Raw genomic sequence first — 13,786 nt, 5'->3', positions numbered from 1 at the left:
GAATCTCAATTGATGTATCTTTTAATCTAATTGACCTCATTAACTAACAGTCTTCCAGCCCGACTCAATTCCCCAATTTGCCCTATGACTTGATTGAGTTTTTTGAAAAAATAACAAAGAGGATTGATGAAGACAGAGCAGTGGATGTGATCTATATAGACTTCAATAAGACATTCAACAAAGTTCCTCATGGGAGGCTGGTTAGCAGGGTTAGATCACATGAAATACAGAGAGAAGTAGGCATTTGGAGATAGAACTAGCTCAAAGGTAGAAGACAGAGGGTGGTGAAGGAGGGTTGTTTTTCAGACTGGAGTCCTGTGACCAGCAGTGTGCCACAAGGATCGGTGCTGGGTCCACTGTTTTTCATCATTTATATAAATAATTTGGATGCGAACATAGTTTAGTAAGTTTGCAGATAGCACCAAAATTGGAGGTGTAGTGAACATCAAAGAAGGTTACCTCAGAGTACAACAGGATCTTGATCCGATGGGCCAGTAGGCTGAGGAGTGGCAGATGGGGTTTAATTTGGGTAAATGGGAAATGCTGCATTTTGGAGAGGCCAATCAGGGCAGGACTTATATATTTAATGTAGGGTCCTGGGGAGTATTGCCGAACAAAGACACCTTGGAGTGCAAGTTCATAGTTCCTTGACAGTGGAGTAGCAGGTTGATAGGACAGTGGAGGTGATGTTTGGTATGCTTGCCTTTATTGGTCAGTACATTGAGTACAGGAGTTGGGAGGTCATGTTGCACCTGTACAGGACATTGGTTATTGCATTCACTTCTGGTCTCTCTGCTACAGGAAGGATATTGTGAAACTAGAAAGGGTTCAGAGAAGATTTACAAGAATGTTGCCAGGGATGGACAGTTTGAGCTATAAGGAGAGACTGAATATGCGGGGGTTATTTTCCCTGGAGCATTGGAGGCTGAGTTGTGACTTCATAGAGGTTTATAAAATCATGTGGGGCATGGATAGGGTAAAGAGACAAGATCTTTTCCCTGGGGTGGGGTAGTCCAGAACTAGAGGGCATAGGTTTAGGGTGAGAGGGGAAAGATATAAAAGAGACCTAAGGGGCAACTTTTTCACACAAAGGATGGTACGTGTATGGAATTTGCTGCCAGAGGAAGTGGAGGAGGCTGGTGCAATTACAACAGTTAAAAGACATCTAGATGGGTATATGAATAGGAAGGGTTTGGAGCAATATGGGCCAAATGCTGGTAAATGTAACTAGATTAATTTAGGATATCTGGTCAGCATGGACAAGTTGGACCAAAGGCTTTGTTTCTGTTCTGTATGTTTCTATGACATCTATTATTGTGTCAATTTGCATATGGTTCAGGTAATAATGCAAATGACCTTTAATATGCTGCTTCATAATTTCGTACTTACCTCCGCATACTGACTATGTAGAACTTCCTCCGTTGTCGGTACCAACTGGACTATGACAACTTTATCCTCCCTCTCCTACTCCAAAGTCTTACCCAGCCCTGATCAGACATCCCAAACCCTAGCCCAAGGCAGGCCACACAGTCATCTGGACTTGCACAGTGAGTGGGGGTGAAGGCAATGTCTTGAGCTTGATATGACTCAACAGTTTCAGAAAAACTAGAAAAACATCGATGTAAAGAGTAGAAACATCTTCTCAACATACTGAATGTGCAGATAGGAGAAAGACGGAGTAAATACATTTGGACATAGCCAATGTATGTGCACTATTCAGGAAATAAAGAGCTTCTTGTAACATGATGGTATTTAAAACAAAAACCTTACCTAACTGTGTAAGATCCAGTTTGGTCCAGTGCATCCCACTTGGGCAGTTTTCTGACAATGTCCTAATGTGAATATTGCCCTGCAAGTCCAGGCCCCAGACTGCGTCATGGCTAGCAGAAATCTGCACCATCTCTACATCAGGAGGTAACTGTACAGTTGAGGGGCGAAACTCAGGATTTTGGTCACTGATGCAGAAGAGGTCCTTGTTGCTTTGTCCCAGCCACAGAAAGCTTCCTTTGGAAGAAAAATGACAGAGGAAACTAATGTTAATTATTTTGACAGCAAATTAACCAAATTTCCAATAAGCTCAGATGCAGACAAAAAGTCACCTGGGAGATTTCCATAGAAGGAGGTTGTAAAACAAATGGACCTATCAAGACAAATAGTAAAGGAAGAAACTGACCCTAATTTAGCAGTCTTTTCAGAAACTATAATTTGTTTGTGTAACACAAATTATTTTGAAACAAACATTTTAAAAGTTAATTGTTTTTTGTCATGTTACTTTAGAATGTAATAATTTTTAATACGAAAAGACTAAATGCTGCAATACAGCAGGTTAATAATTCCCATCACAGCCATTAGAACAACAGAGGGGCAGAGTTAATTCTAAGAAAGAAAATAGCTTTTAAAAGTATAGTAACAGGAATCAGTCATTCAACCTGCTGAGCTTAAACCATCATTTATTAGTTCATGAGAAGTGGCAGATGGAGTTTAATTCAGATAAATGCGAGGTGCTGCATTTTGGGAAAGCAAATCTTAGCAGGACTTAAGACACTTAATGGTAAAGGTCCTAGAGAGTGTCGCTGAACAAAAAGACCTTGGAGTGCATGTTTATAGCTCCTTGAAAGTGGAGTCACAGGCAGATAGGATAGTGAAGAAGGCGTTTGGTATGCTTTCCTTTGTTGGTCAGAGTATTGAGTACAGGAGTTAGGAGGTCATGTTGTGGCTGTACAGGACATTGGTTAGGCCACTGTTGGAATATTGCATGCAATTCTGGTCTCCTTCCTATCAGAAAGATATTGTGAAACTTGAAAGGGTTCAGAAAAGATTTACAAGGATGTTGCCAGGGTTGGAGGATTTAAGCTATAGGGAATGGCTGAACAGGCTGGGGCTGTTTTCCCTGGAGCATCGGAGGTTGAAGAGTGACCTTACAGAGGTTTACAAATTCATGAGGGACATGGATAGGATAAATAGGCAAAGTCTTTTCCCTGGGGTCGGGGAGTCCAGAACTAGAGGGCATAGGTTTAGGGTGAGAGGGGAAAGATATAAAAGAGACCTAAGGCGCAACTTTTTCATGCAGAGTGTGGTACGTGTATGGAATGAGCTGCCAGAGGATGTGGTGGAGGCTGGTACAACTGCAACATTTAAGAGGCATTTGGATGGGTATATGAATAGGAAGGGTTTGGAGGGATATGGGCCAGATGCTGGCAGGTGGGATTAGATTGGGTTGGGATACCTGGTTGGCATGGACGGGTTGGATCGAAGGGTCTGTTTCCATGCAGTACATCTTTATGACTCTATGACTGACCTGTACACCAAGTCTCTTTATTCCAGTGGTAAAACTTTAAAGGAATAAGAGAAGGGCACTGAAAGGCAATAGGTTTTGCAGCCTAATGCATGCTATGGCACACCTGTGTCAACAAGGGACTGCTAATTCAGATTCTTAACTCCTGCATTTAGCCAATCATTCCATATGCTGCCTAGGAGAAAGCTCCATGGGAAGGTGTACTCAGGTTTTCATTAAATTTTATGCAGGTACAAAATCTTTCCTTTCTGTAGCACTAGTTAGAAGTGCTTACAAATGCTGATCGAATGCAAAGATTTTTTTGAGGAAGTGAAAATATTTTGTGTCAGCAATTTTATGACCTGCTTTAACTCTTGATTTTAGAAGCAATAAATCATGTTTTGGAAAGCTTTGAAGTTACCAGTTTTGTAGATAACAGCTAAATGATGGAGTTACATTACTCAAATATTCAAGAAAACTTGAGGTTCATGGAACTAATGGTAAATTCTCTGATGATTTAAAAAATATATTTTTGTCAGTCCTAAACACCACCTGGGAAGTTGGACTACACTGCTGTCATTTGCAAATTTGGTGAACCTCTTCAGGGATCGGTTTTACATCCACTGGTGCTAAACTATTCATAAATGATAGCAAATTGTATGATGTTCTCGTGTCTATGACGTATCATTTTATGTAACTTGACAGGATCCATAAGAATGTAGGACACCTAAGGGGAGTTATTTCTTTTGCAACTGTGATGGTTATTTAACGTTATCCAGGCCTTTGTTTACCCTTTTCTTACTTAAGAAAATCTTACAATAAACTCCTGAGTTACTTAAATAACTTTATTCTCATAACAGTTACAGTATCTATGGTTTCCCTGCAGCCTCACTTTTGTTTCCTACTTCCAACCATCATTTTCTTTTACTTCAGTGTTGGGGCTGGGGAAAGAAGTCTCCGTATTAGAAAAAAAACAGCACGTAGCTGAAATCATGCACTAACATCTCCAACATGGTTTCTATCTAATTTTTCCAACGATCCAAGGAAAATTACCAACTTTTACACTGTCTTAGTGCCAACTCTCAAAAAAGTCCCATTCTCTATCAGTGTGAGATCTTTTTTCCTACTTCTCATAGCAACCTCTTTTGGCTTGCAAATGACATAGCCAAGTGGTAGCAATTTCAGGCCATGTTTATATGTTAAGCCAAGTCAAAGAGAAATGATTACATTTCAAGTGAAGTGATGCCCAGTGGTATTGTTGCATAATCCAGAAACCCAGACTATAGTCTGAGTCTGATGTTTGAATTCCACCATTGGCAGAAAGTGAAACTAGAAATTGTAAAAATTGCATTAGAAGTCTAATGACAAAAGCACTGTCAGCTGTCCTAAAACAGCACATCTAGTTCAGGAATGGGTAAAAACACTAATGTCCATTAGGGAAGAAAGTTGACCTACATGCGACTATAAATGCACAGCAATTGACTCTCAACCGCCCTCGGAGATGGCTTAAAAATCACTCAGTAATATTAAACTATGAAAACGTCTCAATGAAATTATTGGGGACATGGTAGGCACAGGGGTAATGTCGCTAGGCTAATAATCCAGAATCCCTGAAGAAGATTGCGGAAATATAAGTCCCATTCCTATGGCAGATGCTGAAATTAGAATTCAGCAAAAATCTAAAATTAACAGCTGGTAAAATGGCAAACATGTATATATTGTCCACAGTTATAAATACCCATTTACTTCATTAATGTCCTTTGGAAAAGGAAACCTACTTTCAATATCTGGTGTGGCATACATGACTCTAAACCCACAGCAATGTAGCTGACTCTTATCTTCCATCTATAATGGCCCAGTATGAAACTTAGTTTAAGGGCAATTATGGACTAACAATTAATGCAGGCACAGTGAGAGAGGCCTAACATCCCATGAGTAAACATGGCCAGCAGTTAAAGCAGCTATTCATTCATTATTCTAATCTGGAATTGAACTCAGAGCTCAGAATTAAACCCACTGTCATCTAATTTGTCCCCTTCGCCTTCCAAATTTCTGCTGCATCCTTTAAAGAGGGTGCTGACTTGCCAATTCTGATGAAGAACCTGCATAAAAAATGATAACCCATCTTTACTCCTTACAGATAGTAACAGATCTGTGCATTTCAAGATTTTTGTCCTTTCAACTTTCTATCTTTCCCTTTCTAAGCTTTTTCTTGTCTCAGTAACTACGCTTGTAAGCAAGTCAGTACTTAGGGCGGCACAGTGGCTCAGTGGTCAGCACTGCTGCCTCACAGCACTAGGGACCTGGGTTCAATTCTAGCCTTGGGCGACTGTAAGTGTGGAGTTTGCATGCTCTCACCATGTCTGCATGGGTTGCCTCTAGGTGCACTGTTTTCCTCCCACAATCCAAAGGTGCGCAGGTTAGGTAAATTGGCCATGCTAAGTTGCCTTGCGTGTTTGGGGATGTGTGGGTTGGGTGCATTAGTAAGGCATAAACATAGAGTGGTAGGGGAAATGGGTCTGGGTGGGTCACTCTTCGGAGGGTTGGTGTGGACTTGTTGGGCCAAATGGTCTCTTTCCACACTCTAGGGATTCAATAGATTCTACGTATTCAGACACATTAAGGGAATTCTGGAACTACTTGGCAAGCTGTGGAACACAGAAACAGTCTTATGCTCTTAAACCCAATATAGCCAAGAAGTTGCTTTTGCCTCTGTGAAAGTTACAATATAAAATAGATGCAAGTGCAAGAACTATTAACACAGTTACATGTGGCAGAGACTAACCTTTTTTAGTAGGAGCCATGGAAGCCAGGACAAAAACCCATTTTGTAGCTGATACAGTTCCTCGAGGTACAATTGTCTTCCAATATGTTGCTATAGAAGTAAACAGAATAATATTTTAATTGCTTACTAACATGGAGAGGTTAAACTCAGCTCACAGTGTTAACAGACAAAAGTAAAAATATGTTGACATAGCAGCTCCGCTTAGGGATAAGTACTGGACGATAACATATTCTTTAGTTATGATTAACATCTCAAGAATAGAGTTTAGAACATTCCCACTTTAATTCCCTCACAGTCTAAATTAATACAGAGGTCAAACACAACAAAGTCTACCATTTGAGGATTCACTTCACTGTGCGAAGCATTCTGTGCACTGTACTCCATTACATCATTAATGTTCGCTTAACCACAGTTGTCACAGGATACACTACACCCACAAGATTTAATGAGACATATCATGATAAAAAATGACTTTTCTTTTGTCAGATGCAACGCCAATTGATCTTTGCTCCCAGACTAAAATACACCATATAACTGCACCTTGGAGAGTGTCATTTGCAAATTTGAATTTTCAGTCTCTAATGTTGATCATGATGCACTTGGTCTCAATCTTACAATCATTTGTTGCCTTCCAACTAAAACTAACTTTTTCTGTCAAGGTAAATTAATTTTATATCAAAAATGTCTGCTTCATTTGAAAACATGCATTCTGGGACTGAACAATTATTTTGGCCTCTGCGTCCCCACAGTGATTCAGAATCAGATTGCTCCTATTAACTGGTGGACCCAGTAAAGACAGCTTTCACTATCCAGGGAGAATGAAGAAAATAAGAATTTTCCATTAGATTTCTTTTTAAAACTGCATTTGGATAAAATAACAAATCTCTTAACTGTTTCTGTTCAAAGTGAGGTTATCCAATCGGCGTGGCATTTATTAGAAGTTTGCATTGAACCTACCGCTGAGACTGATATTTGAAATTGTTGAAGTCCTCCATTAATATCATTTTTATTTAAAGAAACAAATGTTAGTTGATATCAAAATTTTGGGAACTGATCTACTTAACTCTAATTATAAAACTTGCGTGCCATTTGCAGTTGTATTACTTCAGGGTTTTTCTGGGAATGTATCGCCTTGCAAATACCAGGGCTTTACTGTATTTTAATCCGATGCAATATCACAATGAATAAAATTACTGACTATACAGAACATTATAATAAGAAACAGCTATAAATTTGTTAAAATTGTAGTGAAATGGATTATCAACATTGACATTCCATCATCTTATCTTAAAATCTGATACCTTCAGGCACAAACGTGGACCCAAATGGCTGCTGTAATCACCTGACCAGTTTGAACCAAACTCATGAAATCAATAAATACATGCCAGTCAAACCATAGTTAACTTGTATAAAATGGTACTGAATCTCAGATCTGTATCTCCTGGTTGATTTGCAACTTTCAGGAAGTTGTATATCAAGATGAAAGGCTGCTGGCAAAGGCAAGTTTGGGAAAAAAAATGAGCATACTCAGGAATATATAAATGGACCATATCACCAGTTACTTCTGGGCAGCTAAGGTGAGACCAGACAAAAATGGTTTTGTAAGCGAGAACTGGAAGATGGACTCTCCGTCATTCTCGCTCTGGTTTTTCTGGTCCCCGGTGAAAAAAGGACTTTGGACCAATAACATTCACTGACAGCTTAAGATTTCCAAACTATGCCAATGGCTGAAGAAACAAAACAACTGCTAAAAGTCAGAACCCAGGTTTAAAATCAAACACTTTGAGCACTTTTAAAAACTTTGAACTGCTACTACTTTTACCATCCTGTCCCCATAGACATTCCACCTCACACTACCACAGCTCCCACTCCCCATCACTATTTTGGAAGAAAATTTCATTTTTCTTTCATTCAAGAAAGCCTTATAATTAATTTGTCTCCTTTATTTTGATTAGTTAGTTACATTTTAATTGAAGTGTGACAGCTGCATGCGAAAAAAGAAATAAAAATACTTATTGCAACCGATCAAGAGTCAGTTGGCAAGAGAGGAGCTAAGTACCCCTCCTCAGCTGGTTGTAACACAGTCAAAACATAAATTAATTTACACATTCAATAACAAGGATGCATTTTCTGATACTCAAAAACTTTTTCAAAGAGTTGAGAAGAAAACAACCATTCCATTTTAATTCTCAGATACTGTTAAAACATTTAAGACAGTGTCAAATTGCATTGATTTCTCTGGTTGACTTTACTCAATACTTTTGCTAGACAGTTAGATATGCCAGATAAATTGAATACTATTTTCCAGATATATTTTCTGATGTAGCTTGTAGAAATAAAACAGTGGGTATTAACTCTTCAGTAAAGGATATGCATTGCACAAAAATGTTTTTATCCCATATTTTATGATGAGAAGCAGTAGATAAGTTAGAATTCAGAACAGTGGCAAAGAATTGCAGTACTGTTTACACAGAAGTGATGTGCACCTTCCAATAGTTTGCATTATTGACCTTGGCAGAGCCAGAGAAAGGTTACTGCTGTCCTATTAGTTAACAAAAATACATTGCACTGAAATTTGACGGATGCCCAAGTCAGTGAAACAATAGGATCAACAATACAAAACTTAAGACAACATTCAAAACTTTATTTTCTTAAATATGGCCACAAATCATAGAGAAACAATAAAAAAATTAATTTACAATTCAAAATTATAACAAACCTAGTAGATTTCCCTTTGCCACATGCAACTCATTTTTCCCTGAGGTAATCCACACACCACTGCTGTTAACACTGATGAGACTTGGCTGAGATGGAGGCTGTTGCGACCATAAGGCACCTCGTAGCTTGTCTGCTACTTTTTCTACTGGAGCATGAGCAACTGTGGCAACAGTATGTGTTGCATGGATTAATGTTTGGAAGATGTTGCACTGATCGAAGACCACATAATCTGTAACGCTCACCTACAATACAAAATGCCTTTTAAAAAAGAACAATAACCCAAATTTCTCTGTCAAAAAATAACAACTTTTGAAATGTACATTTTGCTAGGAAAGAACCCAAATAGCAAAGTTGTTTAACGAAGTATCAAAAAAGCAATTTCATGGTGTCCCAATCCATAAACTGAGATTTAATATCCAGTTTCAATAACACACGAGACGAAGAGTTTAACTAAAAACATTATATAATTCAGAGTATATTTCAACACCCCAGAACTTTAACAATTGATGCTGTTAAGTAAGGTTGGAAGAGTGCATTATTGCTCTGGTCCCACCACTTCACATCCACATTTTTAAAACATTCTAATTAGTAAGATAAGTAATTAAATACATCGTCTATATCAAGTTTTAAACGAAGTTCCGTTAACCAGTATTCTTACTAAACACAATTGAGTTTATCAAAATAAAATTTATTCAACAGACACAAAATATTTGTTAATGCACACAATCAGTACTACAGAACTATGAATGCTTATTCCTCTAAACATCTATACACTTTCAAGTCAGGATGGTTGTGACTTGGTGAAGGAATTGCAGATGAAGGTGTTGTAATATGCCTGCTACACCTGTCCTTCTAGGTTTTTTGTAAACAGTTCATTCATGGGACATTTTGCTTTGCCGACTAGACCAACATTTATTGCCCTTCAATAATTGCCTTAGAGAAGATTGTGGTGAACAACCTTCTTGAATGACTGAAGACTGTGTGGTGTAGGGATACCCACAATGCTGTTACAAAGAGAATTCCAGAATCTTAATTAGTGATACTGAAGGAATGACAATCTGTGGCTGTGTTTCCATGAGACTGCTGTTCTCATCATTTTCGGTGGTAGAGGGCAAAGGTTTAGCAGGTATTGAAGGAGGCTTGGTGAGTTATTGTGGTGTATCTCATTGGTGGTACACACTGCTGCCACTGTGTGCTGGTGAAGGAGGTGAATGTTGAAGGAGTTGTATGGGTTGCCAATCAAATGGGTTGCTTCGATCTGGATGGTGTTGACCTTCTTAGCTGCACTTATTAAGTCAAAGAGAAAGCTATCCATTGCATTCCTGACTTCTGCCTTGTGGGTGGACATGCTTTGAAGACTTAGGAAGTGAGTTGCAGGTCATAAAATTCAGTACATGATTGCTCTTGTAAGCACAGACTGACTAATTACCTGAAGTGTACACCCTTTTCAGGCAGGCAGCTGGTAAGTGGAATGTAAATGAGAGCTAGCAGTTAATACTAGTTTGTCTCTGACAGAGACTTTCAAATAGATTGTTTCAAATGAAAATTTGACAAAATTCTGGCAGGGAATTAAAAGGCCCCCTTTGGTTTTTACTGCTGAATCAATGTAGGGGAGATTCAACGCTACCTTCTTTCTTATTCTTTCCATATATCATTAATAAATTTAGATCTGTCACATTTCAGACACAACACATATTTTTAAGTTAATTAGTTTGTGGGTAAGATAGAGAAGAAAAGAGAGTCAAAGACCCATCAGAACATTAGTGATAATGCAATGTGTTAATGCTCAGAAGCACTAAGAAAGGAATAATGCCAGGTCTGATTCTTGTTTTATTCAAATTGCATTCCAGAGCATCATGAAATTGAGGTTGTATCAACTCCCTGGAGTGGAGCAATTAATTACATTTACGTAGTTTCTCAAGGGGTCAAGTTGAGATTGGGCGGTCTTTTAGCATCACATCAGTCAGCTCAACCAAAATCAGGGAATATTTTAATAATATCTTCATGCAATTACACTTTTGAACAGCAAACAGTATATTTAGGTATTGTGATGAAATTTATGCAATGTAAATGAGTCAGGCTGTCCATGGCTCCAGATCTCAGAGCCGTCTTCAGTGTTGCAGTGAGAACCAGTGCCAACTTAGTAAGTGAAGCATGCAGTCAAGGAAAGTGAAGGACAGCTCTGGGCAATTCCTTCATCACTGCAGTTTGCAGTGGGTTGCTTTTGCTCCTCCTACAGGACAATTATGGGAAAGTTCACAGGTCCTGGCCTTATGCATTTGCTGGGTTGACAGAAAGGATCAGTAAATCTTTTTTTGGGGGTTGTACAGTGTGTACATAAGTGAACTAGATGGGTTTTTCCAACAATTGACAATGGTTTAATGGCTATCTTTTAACTCTCAATTCCAGATTATTGTTGAAATTCAAACTCCACCATGTTGAGATTCAAAGCTGGCTCCCCAGAGTATTACACAAGTTTCTGAATTAATAGTCTACCGATAATGCCATTGTCTTCTCAGTCAATGTACCAGCTACCCCGCTCTTGAATTCCCTTCCAGGGAGTTGGACTGGCTGGTCCTGGCTGGTCCTTTGCACTGTCTATTTTGTTGTCCTTTGGAGTTTGTTTTCCTCTTTGCTCAATAGTTAAATTAGTTATTAACTCAGCCACAACTCTGTTTCTTTACTGCTAAACTCTGGGTTTGTTAATCTTCTTACTGTTTTCAGGAATTAATCTTCAGGACATTACCCAAATAATGTGGCAAAATATCCTACTGACGATAAAAATTGTCAGTTTCCCAAAAATCAGGTTAAAACTTTCGTTTATTAGTTACTCTAAAAAATTCTGTCATTTGTGCATATCTGTTTCCTCTGCCAATCATTCACATTCATTGAAAAAGAAGAACTTGAAGCTGGACCCCGGAGCCAGCATTAAGTAAATATAAAGATTGCTGCACTGTTTCTGTTCATTTAAGTCGGTGACTGACCAGAACCAGCTAGTAGTGCACATGCTCATTATTGACAGTTCACATAAAGATATCTCCAACCTTGAAAAAGTAACTTTATGTTTTGCCTTATATTAATGGACCTTATTTCTCCACAATGAGAATTTCATAAATTTTTAATAAAACGTATTTTTCTAAATTTTTCTGTGTAAGTTTCTGGGTTAATGTAATAAATATTTGTATAATCTTCATTTCACTTGCTACAAAAGGATCAAATAGTGAAGCATAATCAGGGCACTTTATTTTCTGGTTGTCTGAGATTTCTTTAATATGACTGATCTCTTAGCCAACATTATTATTGTTGGATGTCAGTGATCCCCTGCACAGGTTGTTGTAGTGCGCGTTTCGTCAACATGAATTCATGATTGACAAATTGGGGACGCTATTCCTACTGCGCAAACTTTTAAAACCTGTATTGGCTGTAACATGATTACACTGCCAACACTTTAAGCGCTGTTTCTAAAGTGCGCTTTTTCTATAATGGGGGGTTGCACAAGAATGCAACCACTGCGTTATAGAAGAACTGACTGTAGTTGGTGCCAGAATCAGAATTAAATTGAGAAATGTGAATATTATGGATAGGTGGGCTCAAAGAAGTTTAGTCTGTCTGCTGCCTGTAACACCACAATAGCAGACACCTATGCTTCAGGGATAACTAGATTTTTCTGGGTAGCTTTCCTCAAAGTCTGACTGTAAAACCAAGCCAAAGCGGGGAAGACCTTTAATCTACATAGTATATCTAACCACAATATTTCTTTAGTGCACTGAAATATTGACAGCTCTTGTTAAAATGTTTACAGTGCAATTCTAATAGTAAATAAAATAAGGATGGAGATCAACCAGTTTTACAACGAGTGCAAATGTATATAACTGTGCAAAGTCAGTTCAGCAAATGCTTCATAACAATAGTGGATAATAATGTTACGAAATTTCACATTTGCTATTTTCGCAGATTAGAATATCTGGAAAAGAAACAAACATATCTCACTATCAAATTCATTAACACTAAGAAACTCCATCAGACTTATTTTCATGATGGAAATTGTCAGTGGAACATTTAATATAAGTTGCATATCTCCCAGCAATCACCTTACAGGAAGTCTTATTTAAGATGGTCACAGATCTTAAAATTCTTACCATTCACAGCCACATTTATTACATAGATGGCCTACTTTAAAGCCATTTAAAACAGCCTTTTTAAAACATGTCTGTATGTGTGCACTGTAAATGCTCCACACTACGTTATTTATAAAACCACTAGCCACAAGGTATAGATCAGCATTTTTGACACCCAATATAAACATTTAGAGATTAATCAACGAGAACAGTTAAAATTTTACCTGCCACCAGTGCTCATCTTCACCTTGAGGTTTCTTTGAAGAGATGCCAGTGCGGAACCAGAGGTTGCCATTTGTGTCTAAAGCCCAGACTGTTTGCTGGTCTCCCAATGCTACACACACCAACTCCAACATCTGCTTTTCACTACAAAATGGGAGAAAAATCCAGATACTTTAGTCCTTTTTTTGATCAGCAAAACAAATGAAAATTTACAAAGTCTATTTGAGAAAGAAGTAGAATAATGAGGGATATAAAATCATCAGCATCAGTGCAAGTGAACAATAGTTACAATCTGTTTTAAATGCCCAAATTTCTCTGTACATATTTATGTTTTGTCATGGTTTGGCAAATCTGTTGTTCCAGATGCCTTAATATTACTACTTGCAGCAATAAAATAATAAACCTTGCCTTGTCATTTACATTATACCAACCTGCTAAAAGAAGTAGATTATCGAAATCATGTGGACAACTCCATAGAAAAAGCATCTAATTAACATCTGAAAATGCTTTATCTACAATTAACTACTTTTCAGGTCAAGCCTCAACTTTGTATTCAGCAAGAGCTAACAACACTGCATTGAAATGATCAATTCATTTCTTTTGTGATGGAAGATGTGGGTCACAGCACCAGTTCTTTTTTGATTAGTGTCCTGAATCCTTAACATTCCC

At 38.1% G+C, this 13,786-nt stretch overlaps 1 protein-coding gene across 1 annotated transcript in view; it reads right to left on the bottom strand.

The window, feature by feature from the left end:
- The window catches only part of tecpr2 (tectonin beta-propeller repeat containing 2), a 112,112-nt gene that overhangs the window by 37,804 nt on the left and 60,522 nt on the right, over nt 1–13,786 (bottom strand). Inside the window, exons 13-16 of the mRNA XM_072568541.1 lie at nt 13,120–13,261; nt 8,779–9,019; nt 6,060–6,149; nt 1,771–2,004 (exon numbers count right to left, since the gene is read on the bottom strand). Coding sequence (XP_072424642.1) covers nt 1,771–2,004; nt 6,060–6,149; nt 8,779–9,019; nt 13,120–13,261 — 707 coding nt within the window. The remainder of the gene's footprint in view (nt 1–1,770; nt 2,005–6,059; nt 6,150–8,778; nt 9,020–13,119; nt 13,262–13,786) is intronic.

Source organism: Chiloscyllium punctatum, chromosome 4, assembly GCF_047496795.1.
Source record: "Chiloscyllium punctatum isolate Juve2018m chromosome 4, sChiPun1.3, whole genome shotgun sequence".
Classification (NCBI taxonomy): domain Eukaryota; kingdom Metazoa; phylum Chordata; class Chondrichthyes; order Orectolobiformes; family Hemiscylliidae; genus Chiloscyllium; species Chiloscyllium punctatum.
The sequence above is the reverse complement of the archived record's forward strand: the minus strand, read 5'-3'. Positions and strand labels throughout refer to the sequence as shown.